Source organism: Acipenser ruthenus, chromosome 8, assembly GCF_902713425.1.
Source record: "Acipenser ruthenus chromosome 8, fAciRut3.2 maternal haplotype, whole genome shotgun sequence".
Classification (NCBI taxonomy): Eukaryota; Metazoa; Chordata; class Actinopteri; order Acipenseriformes; family Acipenseridae; genus Acipenser; species Acipenser ruthenus.
The window spans coordinates 1,513,871-1,536,554 of record NC_081196.1 but is presented as its reverse complement, the minus strand read 5'-3'; the positions used below and the strand labels follow the sequence as shown (position 1 = coordinate 1,536,554).

The following is a 22,684-nucleotide window of genomic DNA, read 5'->3' as shown; positions in this document are numbered from 1 at the left end:
TAGTATTATTGGTGCCCCCCAGTGGCCACACTTTATAACTACACATTAAACTCCATCGGAAGTCAAATTCGTTGGTCCTAGGCAAAATAGATTCAGTTTCCTCTCCCATGCTTTATGACTCATTCCTTCAAGCGCTGGGACCGGTCTAGTAACTCTTCACTGTTTCGTCTATTCAAGGCCAAGTCCTTATCCAAACAGAAAAGAGGTGGGCAGGGTGGCAGTGAATAACCTCACCATTAAAGGGACTGAACCATTGTGCCTGATTAAGGCAGGTGAAATAGATTCTAATATATTATATTATGTTATATTCAACGTCTTTATGGTTTTAAAACATGTTTGGGGTCTGCAGACTGGTAGCGAAGCAGCTGGAAATGAGACATGCGCTTGGAATAACACGTCATATATATATATATATATATATATATATATATATATATATATATATATATATATATATATATACTGGTGTTGAGAAGTCCACCGTGTTAAATAGAACATTCTAGGGCTCTAATCCGTAAACATTATGTGAAAAACCCCATGGTCCTGGAACAACCTCAAAGGCTCTTTTTCCCATGAACCATTCCTAATGAGAAGGAGTCCGAGGGTTATATGAAACCCTGTCAATGGGAAGTTATAGCACAGTGGGTTATTGAGTCCTCCTCGTGGGATGATGTTGTGTAAGTTGTTTTCTCTGTGCTTTGAGCACACACAAAGCCGGCACACTGTATGTAGTCTGTGCTATCTTTACACTGAAATGATTTTAACAGAGGCCATCGTGCAGGGCACAGATCCCATGTACAGACATTGCAGGCTGCATTGTTCTGCTTGAGTAGAATTAACAGGGATGACAGCAAGGCTGCTTCAGATCCATTTCAGATTTGATGTTGTCACACAGGCACTATGATGTGTTTGATTTTCAGAACCACGGTACAAAACCGCTCAATATTGAAGAGTTTAAATGCCATTTTAATTTCTTTTTTTACATGATTTGTCATTTGATGGTGCTTCCAGTCATTCTAGTGGTTCTGGGTTCTGTTTTTATTATCATTTTTCTCTGCCTTTACCTGGCTTTGAGATTGTCTGGAGAATCCAGGACCTAACCGCCTACCTCATTGCATTCAAATCATGTGACAATAGGACCTGTCAGCTCTGCAAGCCCCACCCACTCTACATGTCCACGCAGCACCCAAATACAACACTAAAAACTCCTTGAAGAGAGCAGCCCTGCACACAGTGTTCTCCATTCAAGCAAGAAACACCATAAAACAATACAGGACATAGAAAAATAGAGATTCAAATGAAGCTACCTACTGAGAGCAAAAAAAAAAAAAAAAAGAACAACAACAACAAAAAACACTTTGATCTTCTTTCTATAGCCAAAATGCTTGTTTACAAAAACGATTCCAGTATCTTTGTTTTCTAATTTATATGCAAATAAGTTACATTGGGCTATATTTCCAAAGCGTTTCCTCCAGTCTTTAATTAACTATAACACACCTGTTCATTTTACAAAACTAGATCCAAACAGCTCAGTAATATAATTCAAGTTCTCTTCAGCACTCTCCATTGGTTTGTTTCTCCTTGTGTAACATTAATATGAATTATTCTCCTTTAAAAAACAGGAGTTCATTAAAGAATGGCGGAAACATTTTGGAAACATGGCCCGTAATATCTTAGTGAGACAGCAAGCCTATTTTGTAAACATCTATTTATTTATTTGTTGACTAGTTGTGCTGTTTCAGAGCACGCCACAATTTAGATTGCACCTTTAAGTGGTTAATCTCAAAGCAGAACATATGAGAAATTGAGCCTATTAAAGAGAACCGGGAGGTGGTAGTATTTAAAAGCTGCCTGATCGTGTTCATATCGCCCCTGGCAGGGACGCGAATAAAGAATCTGTGGTATTTGACAAGACCCCAGCTCAGCACACACGAGGTAACATGTTTCCAGAAATAACTGCTCCAGCTTGTATTTGCTGGATATTTCCAGGTAAAGGAAACATGGTTTCTGGGGTGGATTCTGTTTCCCGAAACGTTTTCCTTGGCCGGTCAAGAGAAGGTCTTTGAACACGGGACTCTTGTGTAACGGGGCAGTGTTGTGTGATGCTCTGCGGTTAGTGATTCTGACCCCTGGTGGTGAGATGAGGTCAGACGCTCTATAACCACACCTGCAGAGCAGCCTGTCTCTTTTGCATAGCTGTTAAGACGCTCGCTTGCGGTGTGTGTGGCTGTCAGTTAAACATCTACGCAGAGAGACACTGTGATACCACAGTGACAATGCAATATTAATGCTGTGTTTCAGGAATGATCCCGTACAATATTAACTGTAGCGAAGCAAAACAACTGCGAAAAGAGTGAACAATGAAGCAAAACAACTGCAAAAAGAGTGAACAATGAAGCAAAACAACTGCGAAAAGATTGAACAATGAAGCAAAACAACTGCGAAAAGAGTGAACAATGAAGCAAAACAACTGCGAAAAGAGTGAACAATTAAGCAAAACAACTGCGAAAAGAGTGAACAATGAAGCAAAACAACTGCGAAAAGAGTGAACAATTAAGCAAAACAACTGCGAAAAGAGTGAACAATGAAGCAAAACAACTGCAAAAAGAGTGAACAATTAAGCAAAACAACTGCGAAAAGAGTGAACAATTAAGCAAAACAACTGCGAAAAGAGTGAACAATGAAGCAAAACAACTGCGAAAAGAGTGAACAATGAAGCAAAACAACTGCGAAAAGAGTGAACAATGAAGCAAAACAACTGCGAAAAGAGTGAACAATGAAGCAAAACAACTGTGAAGAGTGAACAATGAAGTAAAACAACTGCAAAAAGAGTGAACAATGAAGTAAAACAACTGTAAAAAGAGTGAACAATGAAGTAAAACAACTGTAAAAAGTAAAAGCAATGAAAAGTCACTAAAGAAGAAGATAACCAGTTATAGGGCTCACGTATAGTGAACATGGTTTATAATATTTAAATAAAATATATGTTGCATGCATACAAGATGCATTAGGACAGACTATTCTTTTTTAATATATATTTTGGCCGATTTAAAATCAAAATGAGTGACGTACCGGTATTTAACAGGGTCACTTTAAGAGTCTAGCTGGAGGGGCTGTTGCAGCATCGAACCTGTTATGATATGTCGGGGCTGCGGCAAAACTGCACAGATCACCCAGAATAATAAACCGTAACCCTGCGGATACTGAATATCACATCACTCCACTCGGCAGAGACCATCTGCACTAACACCTGGCGCTCACAAGACACAAGCGTACATTTCAGATCAAGATATATTATTATCACTGTGTACTGTGTGCCACACTGGTGTAAAGAGAGGACAGCGCTAAATGTCAGAGAGATGCAGCTGAACAGATGTGCGGATTATACTATCATGTAAGTACTATTTTAGTAACACTAGAGCATCATAGTACGCATGTGGACTATGATAATGAGAAGCGCTATTGTATCATTTCAGCAGGCTGATTAATAACTCGTATGCGCGAGTTGCTTAACATCTTCAGGTTATGGTGAAAGTCCGGCCCATTAGGACTTTTTAAACACTGCATTCTGCGGAAGAGATCACTGGCTCCTCGACATGGTGCTGTAAATAGCTTATCAGAGAGAACTTGGCAGTGGCACAATGTGTGTGTAAGGGGCGTAATGATGGCAAGACCTTGCGTGTATAAAGGTCGGATTATTACATATAATAGAAAAAAATATATATTGTCTCTATATGTTTGAATATATTGAAAATATGCTTAATGTATTTATGGTGAAGCCATGCAATGAATGTATATATGCGGTACTAGTACTCAGTACAGAAACTGTACTGTGCCTTTAAATTGTTAACAGAAGCCTATCGCTGGTCCTCGGCATAGCAGCAATTCTACAAAGACTACAACTCCCAGCATTCAAAGCATCCGCTGGAAAGCGGAGCGGGCTGCAGAGCCGGGGAGATGTATTAATAGAAACTGCCCTCGACAGGGAATTACAGTCTAGGAAGTGACTCACTCATGCCTTTCATATGAATTTCCTCTTCTCGTTTCTTTCTTGCAGGACGCGGAGCACGTTTGATTTTTGAAAACCTGGCACACATACGGGGAACAAAAAAAATGGTATTCTGGAGGAGTACATCTCGGGCGCTGAGCAGACTGCGCTGCAACAGCCGGGACGCAGAATAGAGGCTACGTTGTCTTTGACTCCTGCAGCAGTACCACACATTATAAGACTGCACAAAAGAGCGCCTCCTAAAAAAATACAAGACGATCACAATGACACACTCTTAACTGAAAAGCCCCGACGCGCTGTCCGCAATGTATGAGTCCAAGGAGATTTCAGTGAATAGGTGACTGAGAAACATAACGGTCCGCTGGTGTGTGAGAGTAGAAGGTGGAGCTGGTGGCGGGTACGGTTTTTTCTTGCGGAGTTGGACTGCACACACTGCAGAAGAGAGATCTGCCGAGCGAATGAGTAACCAAGGCGCTTAGCAGGACTGTAAACGTGTAAACGATGGCAGCCACGGAGGGTGTAAGGTAAAATACACTGTCAATTAACGTCTGAATATGTGCATGCAAAAACTAATTAAGAAGCGGATTAAAAAAAATGTACAAGTAATTTATATAAGTACTGTACACCGCCCCCCTCTCTGCCTAAAGTAATGTATTTGATCAATGTCTGTATGTTTTAATTGTAAGCAATACAGTGGCACTATGTAGTACCAGTCGCCTTTATTGTAGCAAATGTATGAAAAACGTCATTTACTAGAGAATAGTAAACGCAGACTTCACACGTATGAAAGGTATCGCTCCACTAATGGAATGGACACTGTAGCAGTGTTTCAGCACAGTTTGGATCAGTATTGATACAGTGTATCCAGGAGAGATGCGGCTGAACCGCTTTACTTAAAGGTCCTATGTGTGGCCTCAAGGAGTCATGCTTCGTACAGTACAGTATTTATATGTACTGTTGTTCCCATGTTAAGGTTCTGCATACAGTGTGTTACTGTATGCCTCTTATAGGATTATTGGAGATAACAGTCCAAACGTTTGTCAAAAGTATATCTTATATAGAGTTAGGGATGACTCAAGTAGTAAAACTATGATCCCCATAAGAAAGTGTAATAGAAATTACATAGGAAACCTATACATTTAATTTGTCATTTATTATGCCTTGTACTGTACAATTCTACAGTACACTTTACTATAGTATACTGTACTCTTCCTATATAAGACAATACCCCTATAAGGGTTGTTGGTAGTTTGAACTGTAAGTGCTGCATACTGGTTAATAGGTATTGTATTCATCTCAGAGGGATGTTGAGAATTGTAAGCGGGACAGTGTTTCAGGGCTTCAGTGACTCTCCCCCCTTTGCTTTGATGTGCTTTTTTTTATTAGGAATCCGGACCTTTTGAAATGGACACTTGCCCCAAACCACAAACACACAGCGCTGCATCGCCCCCTGCTGCACAGTGTTAGATCCCTGAGACAAGGGCTCAGTCTGGCTAGAGGGAGTCCTTCTCTTTAGTACTGCAGTTCATGAACCCCTTCTCAGCTGTCTTAGAGAGGCTTTTTTCATTTATTATTGTTTTCCAAAGCACTGCTTGACCTGAGAATGTTTTTAACACAAAATACAGTCCTTTAAAAAGCATTCTGTAAAACAGTCCTTAAAGTTTTGTGAATAGGGGCACAGTCAGTGATCCATGGCACGCATTTGGTAATTTGCGGTTCACAGTAAATTGTACATGTAAGCTACTAAAGTTTACTGTGCGAGGACCATTTGTTAATTCACTGTCAGATAGTGAAGAAGCAGGGTTTTTTTTTGTTTTTGTAAAAACAACATGTGCTTTCCTTCAATGAGTTGTATTGAAAATGCCTGTCTTCATTTTAGTTAAATATCCCAGATTAAGGGACACGCATGATGAAAATCCATGTAGTTTAAACATCAAAGGGATGCATGAAACCCGTGCGATCTGAGACATTGTGATCACAGCTCGATGAAGTAAGCCGTGCCGAATCAAAACAGAACAATGGAACACAATGCTCCTGGCAATAAGGATTCTGTTTTGTACCAGAGTCCCGATGCAGTTAAAGTCATGTAATTAACACCCTAACCTGACCAGGAAACTTTTTTAGATAAGATTGTATTGCTGTTGACTGGTAACACAGTTAAGACCCTGAAAGACTGTTCATGTAAAATCGGCCCGTTGGGGATGTTCAGTTTTACTGTACAGACACCAGCCTATCCCTGCTGGTTTGTTTTCAGGCCCTATCGCCTACAGCATCCTTCCTGTGCAGCTGTCTGTTGTGTGCTGAAGAGCTGCATCTGTCCCGCACTTAATCTCACCTTGGGAATAAATACAATAAATAGCATGATCTGATTCCATTCACCTTCCTTACCCCTGCCCTCGTGCTCCCCGAGTCCCCAGAGTGCCAGACTGGGGGTGCTGGAACAATGGCAGGATTTACTGACTATGACCTGCTTTCCCCCTTAGAGGTGAACCTCCCTTTGGAGCAACAGCTGTGTTCACTTGTAGAGACGCAACACTTGATTACTGTGTTACGCAAGTAATACAAATATACGCTGTGTTATATACATTTGGAACGAGTGCGTTTATTTAAATTAATTTGCTATAACTCAGTAGTTTCAGCTGCCATGCCAGAATGGCAGGTGTTTCAGCATTTCAAACAGCAGGCTTTTATACATTTCACAGTTGCATTGCAGTATGTGTGCAAAGATAGAAAATGCTTTGTCATTGTTGTAGCACGCCATTGCCAGCGTCTGCCTTGTAAGATTAACATATATGGCCATTGCAAGTGTGTGATTAAAAAAAAATGACTTCATAAAAATGAGTTAAAGCTGAATGTTGGGCTTCTGTCATTGGAAAGGAGAAATCCCATCCATCACTTACCCAACCATGAAGATATTTTCCATTACGCTGCAATGGCACGGTCTAAATTTAGCAGTGCACATGTATCAGTTTGGGGAAATAAAGTGACCACCTGAAATCAAGTGAGTGTACGTCTAATGAAGCTGCAAGCTGCTTTAAACTTCGTTTGCTATTCCACTGCTGGCTATTTCATTGTTTGCTTGCAGAGCCGGACGCAGCCTTAGCACTGCGGGGCCAGGTCCCTGTTGCTGTTTCCTTTGCTGAATCACACTTTGTCTGTGTGTTTTTCCCAGGTTGCCACGGGTGACGGTTCTTCATGAATATGTTGGCAACAGGGTTTTTGAGGTGCCCACTTCTGCAGCCATCAGAGACATCAAGCAGCTCATCTGTGCAGAAACAGGTTTCCCTGTCTCAGAGCAGAAGCTGCTCCACAACGGGAGAGAGGTAATAACGACTTTCTGTTCATAATTAGAAATGATAAAAGCAAATGAAGTCTTTGAATCTGGCTGTGTGTGCTGCTGGCATCACCAGTTGTGAAGCTGTGATAAAGCAGGGAGCTATTCTCAGCCAATCAAAATGCTAGATTTCTGAACATTCTAGCACATTTTATTTTGCAGGAAGTGTGGTCCCGTGCACAGTAGACTACCACCTTAAAAAACCCCAAATTAAACACATGGATAACAGCTTAAAGTATTTATTGTGTTCTTTTCACTAAAACATGATTTATAACAGGTTAACACCAGTAAAGACCCTGTCTCTTCTGGCTTCACTTCACCCACTCTGCTCTTGAGAAGACACTCTTAAACCATAGGCAGGGTCAACTGGGCATGTTAACGTATATGAGAAACAACATGCAAACTGCAGTGAGAGGGCCTGCAGTAATGTACACTGCAGTAATGTGCTAATGTACGCTGCAGTTTAAAACGAGTTGTTACTGCAGTTCAGTTACATTGCAATTTGGATTACTAAAGTGATATCAGATTACAGTCTGTGTACAGAGTGGTGTAACTGGAGTCTAGCTGGACTGCTGTTAATAAATGGGGTAGAAGTATTGAGAATGTGAAAACACTGTCACGCTACTTTCAGCATGCTGGTATTGAGACAATCTTGCATGGGAAACACTAAATCAAGCCACATGCTTAGAAAAGAGGGATCCTGCTGGCACTGTGCATTGAACCATGATCATTTTCAAATGCGTCATGTTTGGAACCCTGAGAATGCCTAAAGGGTTCCATACAGAACACAGAACAGATTGCAGAGTTTACCATTCCAAAACTGTTCTATAATTTTCAGAATAGTCCACAGAGCAACTGTAACAACCAGCCTTCTGGTTTTAGAAGGCTCTGCAGGTTACCCTAAGATAGATTCCATCTACAGACCCAAAAAGGGTGAGTTTTAGATTAGTTTCAGGCCAAAAACTCATGGGTCAGTGTAGTTTAGCGCAGATCTGTAATGCGTGGATGAAATTCCTAATTTTGTTTTTAATGTCAAATAGATTTTGGATCCTCTGCTAGTTGTTGTCAGTCAGGGTTCATATATTATATATGATTTCAAGGTTTATCTTGGGGAGCGTCACATTCGCACTAGTGCTGCACCCACTCCTGGGTTCCAGAACTCCCTTCACTTTGGTATGTTATTGAAATGATCAGGAGTCGAGAGCTGGATGTTAAACAACTTGTGTCTTTCTTATAGCTGCACGGACAACTCGGTACAGACTCAGGAGTGAGTCACTGCGAGAGTCCTGGAGGTTCTGAAACCCAGGACAGGGTGCCAGTGCGATTCTCAAGGGCTGTAATATTCCAAAGATTCCTCTTAAAACGGGAGCTGCATAATATCCAGCAGTGTAGAATCATGCCGAGTCCCTGTAAAATCAGTGAGAAGCCCATTCAGCATTGTGTGTGTGTGTGTTACTGCTCTGAATCCTGATGACTGAAGCATTAGTCCCTGTCCTCTGTCCTAGGCTGTTTTTTGCTCCATTGAAGAGGTATATGAAGTGCTTCAGTTCTAGTTCAGGGATTAATATACACTGGACTGGATTCTCAAAGCTATTACTCCAAGTCGTCCAAAATACCCATTACAATTCTAAAAAAAATAATTAAAAAAAGGTTTGTTAATGCAATGGTGAGTCAAGGGATCTTTACCAGTCAGGGCGTCTGTTGAATTGAAGTAGGCTTGTGTCTTCACATACCATGAATATGTGAGTACTTGAGTCGCAGAAGGTGCCCTATTCCAGAGCTCATCTCTCATGTTACACCCCTAAGGGCTGAAGCAATCTCTCTCCCTTCAAGAGGGCAGAGCTGAAACTCTTCAGCAACCTTCAAAGGCATGGCCGGGCCGGTGCGGCACTGCTAGTATGTGATGAGTCTGCAGCTGTGATTGTTTAAATTGTTCAGGAGGGAAGGGTGATCTTTACCTCTATGGTTTACCATCGTTCTGTACACAGCGTCTTACTGAGAGACTTTGGATTCAGGTCGCATTTTTGTTATTACTTATTTATAAAATGCCAGGGTATGGAAAGGGGCCATCATCAATTCGCAGTACTTCATAGGACCATAATAAAAAACATTGACTGGCATAGAGAGATTGTGCTGCAAACCCAAACATTTTATAGATTTTTGAAAGATAAACGGCATTGCTCATCTTATAACTGTGTCGACTAGCTCAGTATAATTGTCTTTGTATGCCTTTGGGGTGTCTCTCTTACAGAATCACAGTCCATTTCATCTTTCACCATGTATTCTATTTACTAATCTTCTATGATCATTCTCTTTCCAATAGTGTACAACAGTGTCGGACAGCAATGTCATCTTCAGTTATTGATCATCGACTAGAAATGATCCCGATTAATGGGGATTATCTTTGATCATGTTTGTTTTAACACCCATTTATTGCGACTTTCTCTCTTCCTTGTTATTAGTTCTTCTCACTTCTTTTTTTTTTCTTTTTTCCTCTGCTTTTTAAAATAAAGCCACAACACTGCTCTCTCCCACAATAGCAGGCTGGCTGAAACTTCCTTGGCCCAATTGTGGACGAATCAATCGGGATCTAGCAGGATTTCTACAGAAAGAGCGAGGAACACAATATCTCAGGAGTAGTGGCGCTGATTCTTTTCAGCTTCAGAGGACTGTCAGAAACACAGTTATTGACGATTATACAATTATTCAAGGTGTCATTATATGGACAGTTTAACATAGTTTAAGAAGAAGACTGCAATCCCATTCTAACCTTCTTGTCTACAGTGTGACACGGTAAGCAGTAAGAATGTAGCTGTCTGACATTTCGTTCTGGTTGTTTTCCTAATGGACTCAGCTATGCGAAAGCACTAAGACAAATACGATGAAATAGGATCGCCTGATTCCAGTTCCAGTTAATGAATCCTGTGAACTCTAATTAGTTTGAGTGGGGCAGAGTGAAAATAAACGAAGAGAGGACAAATACAAGTATTGGCCACTGTCAATGAGCATTTAAAATGTTAGCAGGCTCTACAGTAACCACATTGAAAAGTTATTCCCGCCTTACCAACACACTCTAAATACATTCTTTTTCATGTAGCTATAGGGTCTACCCATTTCACCCCAGAATTGCTTGAATCTATTGCATGCTTAAGCATGCCACATTGCTCAAAACTAGTTTTTAAGGACCAGCCAAAAAAAAAAAATTCTCAAAAGCTAACAAAATAAAGCTATTTCACTTTTCAAATTACTGAAACAGTATTTTGCCTGCTACTCAATTCACTGGTTTATTGACTTGAAATCAATCTGGCAAATTCTAGGAGTTTGAAATCTGTAAAACAAAAGAATACCGCGCTAAACAGTTTCCTTTATTGGGTGATGTGGATCGAGGGACAAATGAAAGCGAGTGGCATGTTGCCTACATGTAAACCAAGCATGTGTCTGGACTTACTGCACTGTCTGTACAGCAGGGGCTGAGCATTGACAGCTTTCAGCAGAGGCATCGTTTACACAGCAACACATGGAAAGCAGCGTGCGGGTGCGGGTACAGGGCACTAGTATTATTACCCCATGAGATCACCTTTCAGATTGCTCAGCTGTTAGGCAGTGGGTAACTGATATACTTAACAGCATGCTTGATTCCTGCTGCCAGATGCTGTATAAAAAGCCCCGGTCTGCATAGAGGTCAATGGAATGCTATTATAGAACCAGACATTATACTAAAGAACCCCCAGTAGCAGAACCATGGGCAGACCGCAGCCATGGCAACACAATGGAGATATGGAACAGTAGTGGTGTAGTAATGTGGTACTGCAATAGAGGACCATGAGTATGGTAGTAACGTTACAATTCTGGGAGCTTGAGCACCGACTGGAACGTCTGTATGCTTGTTAAAAGACAATCAAGGATTTTTCTGCTGTTTCCGGGACAGGATTGATCTGTTACTGCGGTACCATGCAGCCAAAGTGTTTCATATGACTGTAGCATACTGTAAGGAAACTAATCTGATGTCTTCAAATGAGTGCGCACAATGCCAATGGCTATGTTAGTAAGTTTCCATTTACTGATTCCAACATTCAAAAGTTACACATCTATAGCGTAAACATGTATCGTTAGACACAGCGAATGTGGCACCTAGTTCTAAACTGAAATGAGATAATGATCAGTTACCTGATGATGACCATACAGCAATGATGAGCAAAATCAATAGAATGGGTGTCCATTATGATGGCCCTGGTTTTGCATGCATACCACACGAATTTGTTTCTCTTTGCCTATCGTGGCTGATTTATTGGACGGCCAGTACTGTGCTGCGCTATTTTTCATGTTTTGCCATCACTGAGGCTCACGCTACAGTATGGTAAAAGGGGTCAATAAAAAGAGGTCAGTTTTCTTCGAAGGAGCATCTTCAGCGGTGCAAGAATGAATTTAATCCTACCGCTCTCCTTCCTCTTCTGAGTCTGCCCTTTCCTAATGAAGACTGATGTCTTCTGCACTACTACCAACACAGTCAGAACTTAGGAGCTTCCCAACCTAGTGAGGATTCCCCCAGGAGCTGACCCACTGCCTTTCTCACTGAATGAACTATGAAATAAAATTAGGAAAACAAATGCACAGAAAGGGCTGATTGATGCTAAAACAGTAAGGCCAAGCAGATAGACAGGCTTGCTGTCAGGTAGATCTCTCTGCAACCTTATTGGAGCTAGGATGAACCCAGTCCTAAATAAAGAATGACATCTTGTTGCTGCAGTATTCATTTATTTAATGTACTACAGTATCCCTGGAATGCCGTAAGCTTGAGCCCCCAGTGTTGTCAGGTTTCTTCAACTGGAAAACATTTTTTTTTGCTTGTTATTTCTTAAGAAAATCACGCACTCGTCCATAACCCCTATAAATAGCTTTCTAGACTTTTTAATTATAGACTGAGGCAATATCATCTCTTTTCCAAAACACTAAACACAGCATCATACATAAAATTCACACTGTGGCCCATTCTTCTACAGGGAGCTCCTTCAGACTTCATAGGGGCTGGTTGGGTGCCTCGTCTTTGTTTCATTTGATCCATTGATCTTTCAACAAAGTGTGGTCCTGTAACCTGCTTGGATCTCATACAGACTCAAAGGAGGACCCCCGATCACCACTCTTCCTAACAATATACCGCAAGCACTTCTCTACTCGCCTCCACTGGCTTCTGCCAAATGCACTTTCACATCCCGTGCAAAACCCTTTGTATTAGTCTAATCACTCCACAGTACACAAATTAGCTTGGTCTGTCCGCATGAGCTTTGGCAAAGCTGAGACTGTTTCCCTTTTGTTTGGGAGCCAGTGAATGCTTTCGGAAAGACACATGGGCGATGAATCAACCTGATCACATGGTACAAAGTTCAGCGGGCATTGTCAAATTAGCCTGCCTGGTAATGCCTCAGTAATTTCAGTGCTGTTTGCTGGGCTGCCATTACAGGACCTGGACCTGTTGTTGATGGGATTTGAATTTCATCCTTTTAGTTACCTGACCGGACTGAGATCAGAAAGCTGCTACCCGCTGGAATCAATGACATCTTCATGACGCTTCAAGGAAGGGGGCTGAAAGGGGGAGGTAAGAATTAACTTGATGTTTTCTGTGTCTTTGAGTTACAGACCAGAGATTGGAGGCACAGGAAATTTTTCAGTTGAAGTCCGAAGTATGCACTGGGTTTTAGCCTCCTGGAATGGAAATGGAAATCGTATGACACCTGTACTAAAATAAATGTACTTCCCATGGCAAGAGGAATTAAATACGAATAGCAGGGACCATTTGTGAAAAGAATTCAAATGTGCATAAAAACCAACGGCCCTGACTTCAATGGGACAGAATAATATGCTACGTCTTTAAAAACGATTGGTTTGATAGATAATGTTTCTCAATTCAAACGCATTTAATACTTTCTTATTGCATGCAATTTCACAGGCAGATTCGGACAAACGACCCCACCGCTGGTTGAATTTCTGAAAGATATTTTAAGAAGGTACCCAGAGGGAGGGCAGATTCTGAAGGTGAGTGAAGGCCACTCTGCCAGGGTTGGGTGCATTGCATTGCTTTTAAATGCACATACGTTTGCACTTGCATCCAAATGTGATCACTATACGAGGAGCATCATTAAAGAAGTTTGTTATAATAGGGAGTAGTTTCAAATTGATAGAGAAAAGCTTGCATGTTTTCATTAATTGTTCCTTTTGCAATTAACGGTGAGGAGTTTCAGTATATATTTTGACAAATGCATTTGCCTTTGCATGTGTGAAGTCTCGGTTGCATTCATATTTAAATGCAGCTGAGGTGCACGCAATTGTATTTGCATTTGCATTTGCATTTGCATTTGAAGCAGTTGTACTTAACCCTGTACTCTGCAGGTGTCTTTAGTGAAAGTAGAGGCTGTAGATTGCATTTCATTACCCCTGATCATTTATTGCATTTATTGATTGGTTTGTTTTCCTTTGCGTGAAATAAAGCAGCACGGAGGCTGTTCATTTTCAAATGCTTGCAGAAACATAACAATATGTTAAGAATGAAAAAATGTTTTGGATGAACACACAAAATGTTTCATTGATTAAGAAACAATTTATTTCAGGACGTTTCGAACAAAATCCCTTCTTCAGCTGTGTGGAAAAAAAAGTAATGACAGCACAGTAAACACAGTGTCCGAAACGTCCTGAACTAAATCATTTTTTAATCGTTTAAACCTTTTGTGTACACGCCCCCTCCCAAAAATAAAAAATGTTGTTCATTTTTGCACACTGCAGTTATGCCTCCTTTCATAACAATATGTCAGTTGTGTTTCCTCTCTTCTGAAAACTGGCATGCTGTTTGTGTTTGTTTTAGATGATAAACTGCAGGGATTTAGAGGGGTTGTAGAGATCAGCTCATGGTTGGTTGGGGGGGGGGGGGGGGGGAGAGTAAATCTAGATATTGAAAAAACAAATTCTGAAACAGCAGTCCACTCAACAAGCGCTGGTTAGATCCAAGTACTGCTGCTGTTTAAATAGATACAATAGGGCCCTTTGTGTGTCAAGGTTAAACATCTCAAGCGACCCATATGAGTCTCTTTAGTGTATTTTTGCCCATAGAGGAATGCTAAATGACATGGAAGGCTCTGTGTTAGTGTCTTAAACAGTGGCGGTATTTATCTGTAGCTGTTTATCAATTGAAAAGGCCCTTCTGTCCTGTTTAAGAAAGAGGCACTTGTTAGATGTCCACATGATAGAGATTAATTAGGATAAGTTTGTCAGGACCTGGTTCTCTGAAAAAGAACTAACCCAAAACTTAACCTAACTTGGTTCCTTTTAGGAACTTATTCAGAATGCAGAAGATGCGGGCGCCAGTGAGGTTAAGTTCATGTACGACGAGATTGAGTATGGAAGGGAATCTCTTTGGTCAGATGACATGGGCCAGTACCAGGGTAAGTCATGTATTCTTTGAGAACATTTGGAATTCTAAGGGGTCACCAGGGGCTCCCCCCCCTTGTGGAAGCACTGCTGCCTGGCGTGCAGGAGGAGTCGTGCAAGCGTGGTTCGAATCCCGTTCACACCAAGCTGCCTTTTGCACTCCCTCCGGACACAGACATCCCAAGTTGGGCCCTTGCCTCAACAAAATGCAGCAACAAAGTAACATCCATTGCTTAAGCGTGGTGGGTGAAAAGAGGAGCATGGCTTGACATTGGGAAGAAGAGGTCTTCCTGATCGGTGAGGGAGTCGCAGCAGTGAGGCAGCATTGGTATTATTTGGTAGAAGGGGGAAAAAAGTAGTCAAAAAATAATTCTTCTGGATTGGGCCCTATGTACATTAAGTTTACAACATTTAAAAATGTTAATGGCATTGGCTCATATTTACTATAGCGTTGTACTTCTGAAGCACATTACAAAACTATACTAATCACAGTAAAATAGCCTGGGTTCTACTGGAATGTTTTATTTTTGAATAGGCAACACACCAGGAATGTCATAAACCTAGAAATATTGACAGAATGCATCTCCCTAATATTGTTATTCTATTATAGTCTCCGTTCTTCCTATCATCCTGCCATGTGTTTTTAGGATCAGCTCTGTATGCCTTTAACAATGCCGTTTTTACCATGGAGGACTGGAATGGCATTCAAGAAATAGCAAGAAGCAGAAAGAGAGAGGATCCACTTAAAGTTGGCAGATTTGGGATTGGATTTAACTCAGTGTATCACATAACAGGTAAGATGCACCGATAAAAAGGATTAGAGTAAAACCAGAACAGAGCTCTACCGAGATGATTTAGACCAGAGATTTTAACTGACTTCTATTACACAAAAACTTTTTTCTTTTTATTTTTAAGATGTCCCCAGCATTTACAGCGGTGACCAGATTGGAATACTGGATCCCCATCAGACACTCTTTGGACGCCACGAATCTGGCCAGTGCTGGAATCTAAAAACAGACGTCAAGGAGATCTCGGAGCATGCGGACCAGTTTGCCCCTTACGTTGGCATTTTCGGGAGTTCTGAGAAGACTATCAAAGATGGCAGCTTTCCTGGCACCCTGTTCCGGTTCCCCCTCCGGGTCAAGCCCTCGCAGCTGAGCAGCAACATCTACAACAAGGAGAAAGTCCTGGAGCTCTTTGAGTCTTTCAAGGCCGACGCAGACACAGTCCTTCTCTTTCTTAAGAGTGTACAAAAGGTGTCTTTGCACGTGCGGGAGTCTGACGGCACGGAGCGAATGCTCTTCAGGGTTACTGCCATTGAGAACGAAGAGCTGAAGCTTGAGCGACCAAACTCCTTAAAGACCTTGGGCTTGGCCATTGATTGTTACAACAACGGTGTCCCCAGCAGCAGTGTGGAATGCGCCACATATCAAGTCAACATAGTGACCGAGGACGAGACAGCCAAGGAGACGCAGAAGACCTCCTGGCTGGTGTGCAACAGCGTGGGTGGCCGTGGGATGTGCAGTGAGCTGGACTGCCTGGCGGATGACCTGAAGTTTATCCCCACCATCGGCATCGCCATGCCCTTGTTGGTCATGGATGAGGACGAGGGAGCTGCGCCGGGCTTCTCAGGGAGGGCGTTCTGCTTCCTACCACTGCCCCCTGGAGAGGAAAGCATGACCGGCCTGCCTGTCCACGTCAGTGGCTTCTTTGGGCTGACTGACAACAGGAGGAGCATCAAGTGGAGAGAAGTGGACCAGTGGCGGGATCCTGCGGCCCTCTGGAATGAGCTCCTCATTGCCAACGTGGTTCCGAGGACCTACTCCACGCTTCTTCTGGAATCGATAAAGAGAATCCAAACAGCGAAGGACCAAGACTTCACACTCTCAGCTGAAGGAGTCTACAGGGCCTGGCCAGACCTCAGACAAATTAGGGCTCGCTGGAAACCCATCCTGGAGCCTCTCTTCAAGGACCTTCTCCAGCAAGCCGTCGTCTTATCCATTGACCAGTGCTGGTTGAAGGTGGACGCTGTGGTCTTCACTGAATTGGATAACACCATTGAGCGCACAGAGACCGTGATCAGCTACCTCCAAAGCTCAGGAATACAGGTTGCCGAGGTGCCTGCCAATGTGGCCATGGCTCTGAACTCTTACTTTCCAGACCCCAAGGCGGTGAAGAAAGTGACCCCTGCCCTGGTACGACAGGTGCTGCGCAAGTCTAGGCACAAAGGGGCAGCCCAGGAGAAGCTAGACCTGCTGGAGTTCATTCTCAGCGATGACGGATACAGCGAGCTTATTGGGCTGGAGCTACTGCCCGTGCAGAATGGCACGTTTGTGGCTTTCTCCTCTTCCATAGCCGATAAGGATGCCGTTTACATGGTCTCCGATGACTGCCCAAGGTAAGTTTGAGCCATAAGGGGTATGTTCTGATACAAGTTCAAAAGCAAATGCAAAATTTGAAACCGGCAGTAAGTGAAGGAATGACCTGATCGACCTGATGAAGCCAATGGGGTCATATTACAACTCAGGATCCCAAAAAATATACAGGAATATATTTAGATAAAATCAGTAATGCATATGAGTATTGTTCTAAGTTTGATGTAACATTAACTAATTACAGTTATTCAACTTGCAGAGAGTAGACTTCTTTTACAAGGTGTATGAATATTTTACTGACAGGCATTGCATTTATATACTAAACCCATGCCTCTGTGTGTGCACCAGGTCCTTGTTCCCGGGTCTGGAGGGAAGATTTCTATCAGAAAACATAAAACCTTCAGTCTTGGCAGCCCTGAAGGAGGCAGCCAAAAGCAGAGGTAAGCTTCCTTTTACAAATTATTAGACGAAGCCACAAATATCTGCGTTGAATGTGAACTCCTTATAGAAGCTGGCATTAGGTCTGTGGTCTTAGGAGTGAGTTATGTTCAGCACATGCCTCTCAGAGTTGGCACTTATATTGTTTAGTCCTGCATTTCCTGCTCGTGCGCAAAATAAATGTTTTTTCATAATATTTTCCAGGTTTTTTCAAAATGTTCCACGTGTTTTTAATTATGATCTTAATAATATACAGTAAGGGCTCCCATGTTAATTTTTCGTGTTTAGGCAGTGTCCCTCTCTATATTTTCATGAATCAAGAAAGTGGAGAGCCGAAGACACCTTCTCAAAGAGGAATGCAACACGTGTAACAGCATAAAGCTATTAGGAAACAGCTGGGTGACAGAGCAGCTTTTACATTTTTGTTCTAGAGTAGTTTTATACCATTGAAATGATCGCATTCCTCTCTGAATGCATCTCTTTGCACTTGCCTCCCCATTGCTATTACGCTCTCTTTCACAGCCTCTTGTTTAATAATTTCACTTCTAATTGAGTCCCTGACTGGATGTACTGCACTGTACTGTACTGCACTGTAGTTTCCCCTTTTCCACTGATAGCAAACCCTGAGGGGATACTAAACCCTGTGCATGACAGCCAGATCATTTATTATAGCTGTGTGTGTGCGAGCTGGCAGACTCAGAGTCTGTACACGTTCCCTATCTCCCTGCTCCCCCAGCCCCCAGCCCCCAGCCGGGACCCTGCCAAGAAAGATATGCTGAGCAAACACATTATTCAATTAAACCTCTTAAGTGTTGGTATGCACTAGAAGCCATGCAATTATGATGCACTCCTTTTTCTCTCATGCTGTAGACGATTAGATTCACAGGATGGCAGACTTCACGCACACTCTCTCACTGCAGTGCAATCTAAGTCACCCTAAGATTTAATAAATGTCTCCCTGCAAAACCCCAAAATACGTTTTTTTGGGACCAGGTGGTTAATTGACAATCAGGGTAATAGACTTCTTTATAAACGACTGTACTGTAGTGCTAAGCTAAAGCTTTTACTAGTTTAAATTTGACACATATATGCCGGTTTTAAATGTTAAAATCATGTATACACAGGAAGTTTTGTCTTAAATCTCCAAATAACAGCACTGATATCATCACCACAGTAGACCTGCTGTGAAATAGCACACAGTTTTAACCAGTGGTGGCTAGAGCAATTGAATAGTTATCCCAGACCGGTCATATTTCCTTTCCTTAATGGTTTGGAGAGTTTAAAGATTTGATTAGTGTAATTGGGACAGACCATTTTAAATGTCTTAATAAAAATGGCACTGCATCCCATTAGAGGCTGGCAGTTAATTCTAAAACTAAACAGCCAATATGTCATCTGTCACTGTTGCGGAGAGCGATTCTGTGCACAGAAAGGCATTCTGCTCATGCAATCTAATCCCTTTTCGTGTCCAGCTGGAGCAGGCAATATTTCAGGGAAAAATGTCTCCCCCTTCATTGAAAACAGGATACTAACACAGAAACTCCCAAAGCGTTATATTACAGTTTACACACCTGTGTTACATACTTCACTTAACTAATGTACAATAACACCCGTGACTAAGGCTATGTTTTTTTCACGGTTATCACAGATTTCATGATTTCCGTGAAATGTAACCATTGCCATGTAATATGTAGTTCACTGTGAAAATTCCCATTTCTGAAAGAATACTGTAAATATGCATATTTTCATATCACTTAAATGCAGCAAACGTTTGTCTTATTGATGCACTACCTGTTACACTGCATTTAGGAACCTGGCAGCCAGTTTAGTTTGCTTCTGGTAAACGAGTGAACACACACTGCGCAGAACTGCACGACTTCTTTAAAATGTCTTCAACGAAAAAGACACCAGCTGCATCAAAGACGGGAAAGTTTCTGCTAAAGACCGCTCTGTCCAATACTATGATTTTATTTTGTTTGATAATTCACTGACGGTGAAAATATAATTTCTTTAAAAGGTGGACATAAAAAAATGGTACTGTACTGTTTTTCAAGGAAGCATTTAAATATTTAAGAACATATGTTGTATAATAACTCTAGAGAAAATGATCCATTTTGAATGTGACAACGCTATTGCTTTAATAAATATTATGTTTAATGGTGAAATATCTTGAATACCGTGATGAAAATTCAGCCCTCGCTATGACAGGTTTAGAGAAACTGCCCCGCTGTCTTTAATTGTGTTCACCTTCTCGTTCGGGTTTAATTGATGATGTTTTTGAGTTTTGCTTTTCTACAGTTCTGTTATTCCTTACCTTTCTTCAATTAACTTCCAGTACAGCAGCTTCTCTGGGGATTTTCAGGTAGGAAGGTCACATGTGATGTACTGGTGTGAAGCCCTAACAGTTTTACTTGCAACTGTTTGTTTTTAACCGAAACAAAGCCGCCGGGGGACGGGGGTGGGGATGTCTGTTGCTTGGTGCTTGTGTTTTTTGGTCACTGTAGTTTTGCTGGTGTGTGTTTTAAAAGAAGCCTGCCGTTATCCTGCTATATAGCTGGTGTTACTAATGGTTTAGATTTTAATCATTTAATCTTTTCCAAGTATGAAAACTTTTCAAATGTTTCCAAACGTTTATCCAAACGTTTATGCAGGTCAGATACAGAGGTCAGCTGTAGTGTTCCTACAGCAGACTGTGTGCAATGTGAGGTATTTATTCCGTCTTATTCAAAGTCTTTTCCACATGTACTGTACACTTCTAATGTTCTACACATCCAGTCTGGGATACAGTCCTCAAAGTAACTCTGATGTAGGACTTGTCATGACAGTTTTTTTGATCGGTTATAAACATTCCCAATATGTTTTCGCATTTAAACCTGTTTAATCCTGAAATTAGGAAATTAAACTATATCTAACATCCCTGGTTATAGTGTTATAGTACCTGTACATTCTGATGTGTCAAAAGAGATCAGCGTACTCAATATTTAAGGCAGGGATGGAAATTTGACTCCTATTGCATAGCAGTTTCACCCATTCCAGGTTTTACTACAAGCTTGATTAGTCACGGTGTGTAGAGGTAACAAGCTCAGGTGAGTCTTGTTAAGCTCATAGTAAAACCAGGAATGGATCAAACTGCAATGCAAAAGATTTCCATCCCTGTAAGGTATTCATTGAAAGTACAGAAACAGTTTGCATGGTTTGTTTAGAGTCCATTTCGGCTTCAGTGTCAACGTTAATCATTGGTATGCATTTGACCTGCAGAAGAGGACTCAGTACATAACCAAACCATAGTGAGGAGCTCTTGTTGTTTTAAAAAGAGACATGTTTATGTTTTGAACACATTCTTCACTCAGGGAACGGCATGGTGTTGGAAGTGCTCTGAGTGTGAGTGTTACTGTTATCAATATTAAGCAGATTTTTCCTATCTTACGTCAGTCAGCCAGCCACTGAAGGGAGATTGTAAAAGGTTCACTTTGAAGAGGTGAGGATTCAAAAGGCAAAGCTTTAATCACCACACTGCCAGTTCCAAATCACCCATCACACTGCTATACCTATGGAATCACAGGGCTTCCTGTTTCAGGACAGGAGTATTGAGATACTCCCAGATCATTAATATGGATCCTGCATTGCAGACAATAACCTGGGAATGATGGTATTCCACTGCACTTTTTTACCCCAGATAATATTTTTCTCATATTTCCCATTTGTTTTTTGGCATGGAGCTGTGCAAGCTCTGGACTGCAGTTATTTTACAGTCAGACAGCCCATAATATAATAGTGATGTGTGATCAGATCAGTCAGACAGCCCATAATATAATAGTGATATGTGATCAGATCAATCAGACAGCCCATAATACAATAGTGATGTGTGATCAGATCAGTCAGACAGCCCATAATATAATAGTGATGTGTGATCAGATCAGTCAGACAGCCCATAATATAATAGTGATGTGTGATCAGATCAGTCAGACAGCCCATAATATAATAGTGATGTGTGATCAGATCAGTCAGACAGCCCATAATATAATAGTGATTTGTGACCAGATCAGTCAGACAGCCCATAATATAATAGTGATGTGTGATCAGATCAGTCAGATAGCCCATAATATAATAGTGATGTGTGATCAGATCAGTCAGACAGCCCATAATATAATAGTGATGTGTGATCAGATCAGTCAGACAGCCCAGGCAAATACCTAGAATAGTGATGTTTTTTTTTTTTCTGACTGATCTGACCTTTAAAAATTAATCTATCAAAGTAGAGGATCTCAATTTCTTTTTTCAGTCATGACATGCTTTATTTGCACAGAAATTATCTTAAGGAATGGCATAAAGCTAATAAATCATACAAGGTCGCCTGTAGCCCACATGATTTAAGTGATTCATAAACGAGAAATATAATTGAACTTTGTTTTAGAGGTTTTATTTCATGTTTTAAACTTCATGAAGATTTTATTTATTTATTTATTTATTTCAGAAAGGGAATACAGTTACTAAGCCATTCATTAATTTTGTTTCTTGTTAGTTTTAATTAGAATTATTATTGGTGTTTTCAATTCAGAGTAAAAAAAAAAGCTTTGACAATTGAGTTTTCATACTACCAACCATTGCCACATACAACACAGAGGTCCTACACCCCATAGGAAAACAAAAAAAAAAATCCCTACATGTCAAGATGTATTGAATGTGGTCAGTGATATTTTAAAACACAGCCAGGAATGGGACTTCTTCAAAACAGCAATTACAGCACAGCATGTAATATTATTTGCCCTGAGGGTTGCATTGGGAAATTACCAACGGCAACTTTTTAATTGAATTCTTCCAAAGTGGCGTGTTTCCAGTAACACTTTGACTTTATAGCATCACAATGCAGAATGTTCAACTTGTCAATAGCACTCTTTATTATTATTTATTAGCCGACACCCTTATTAAGGGCAACTTACAATTGTTACAAGATATCACATTATTTTTACATACAATTACCCATTTATACAGTTGGTTTTTTTACTGGAGCAATCTAGGTGAAGTACCTCACTCAAGGGTATAGTGTCCCCCCACCTGGGATTGAACCCACAACCCTCCGGTCAAGAGTACAGAGCCCTAACCACTACTCCA

General features: G+C 41.2%; 1 protein-coding gene across 2 annotated transcripts in view; it reads left to right on the top strand.

Moving 5' to 3' along the window:
- Positions 1–3,145: 3,145 nt before the first annotated feature.
- Positions 3,146–22,684, top strand: part of LOC117407348 (sacsin-like) — a 33,263-nt gene continuing 13,724 nt past the window's right edge. Inside the window, exons 1-10 of one of the 2 annotated variants that reach the window (XM_059027962.1) lie at positions 3,146–3,394; positions 4,058–4,533; positions 7,182–7,332; positions 12,846–12,936; positions 13,288–13,373; positions 14,662–14,773; positions 15,407–15,553; positions 15,675–17,157; positions 17,483–17,574; positions 19,908–19,934. In XM_059027962.1, coding sequence (XP_058883945.1) covers positions 4,511–4,533; positions 7,182–7,332; positions 12,846–12,936; positions 13,288–13,373; positions 14,662–14,773; positions 15,407–15,553; positions 15,675–17,157; positions 17,483–17,574; positions 19,908–19,934 — 2,212 coding nt within the window. In that variant the 5' untranslated portion in view covers positions 3,146–3,394; positions 4,058–4,510. Of the gene's footprint in view, positions 3,395–3,887; positions 4,534–7,181; positions 7,333–12,845; positions 12,937–13,287; positions 13,374–14,661; positions 14,774–15,406; positions 15,554–15,674; positions 17,158–17,482; positions 17,575–19,907; positions 19,935–22,684 lie in introns of those variants that run through there. The other variant, XM_059027963.1, reaches the window with a different exon arrangement.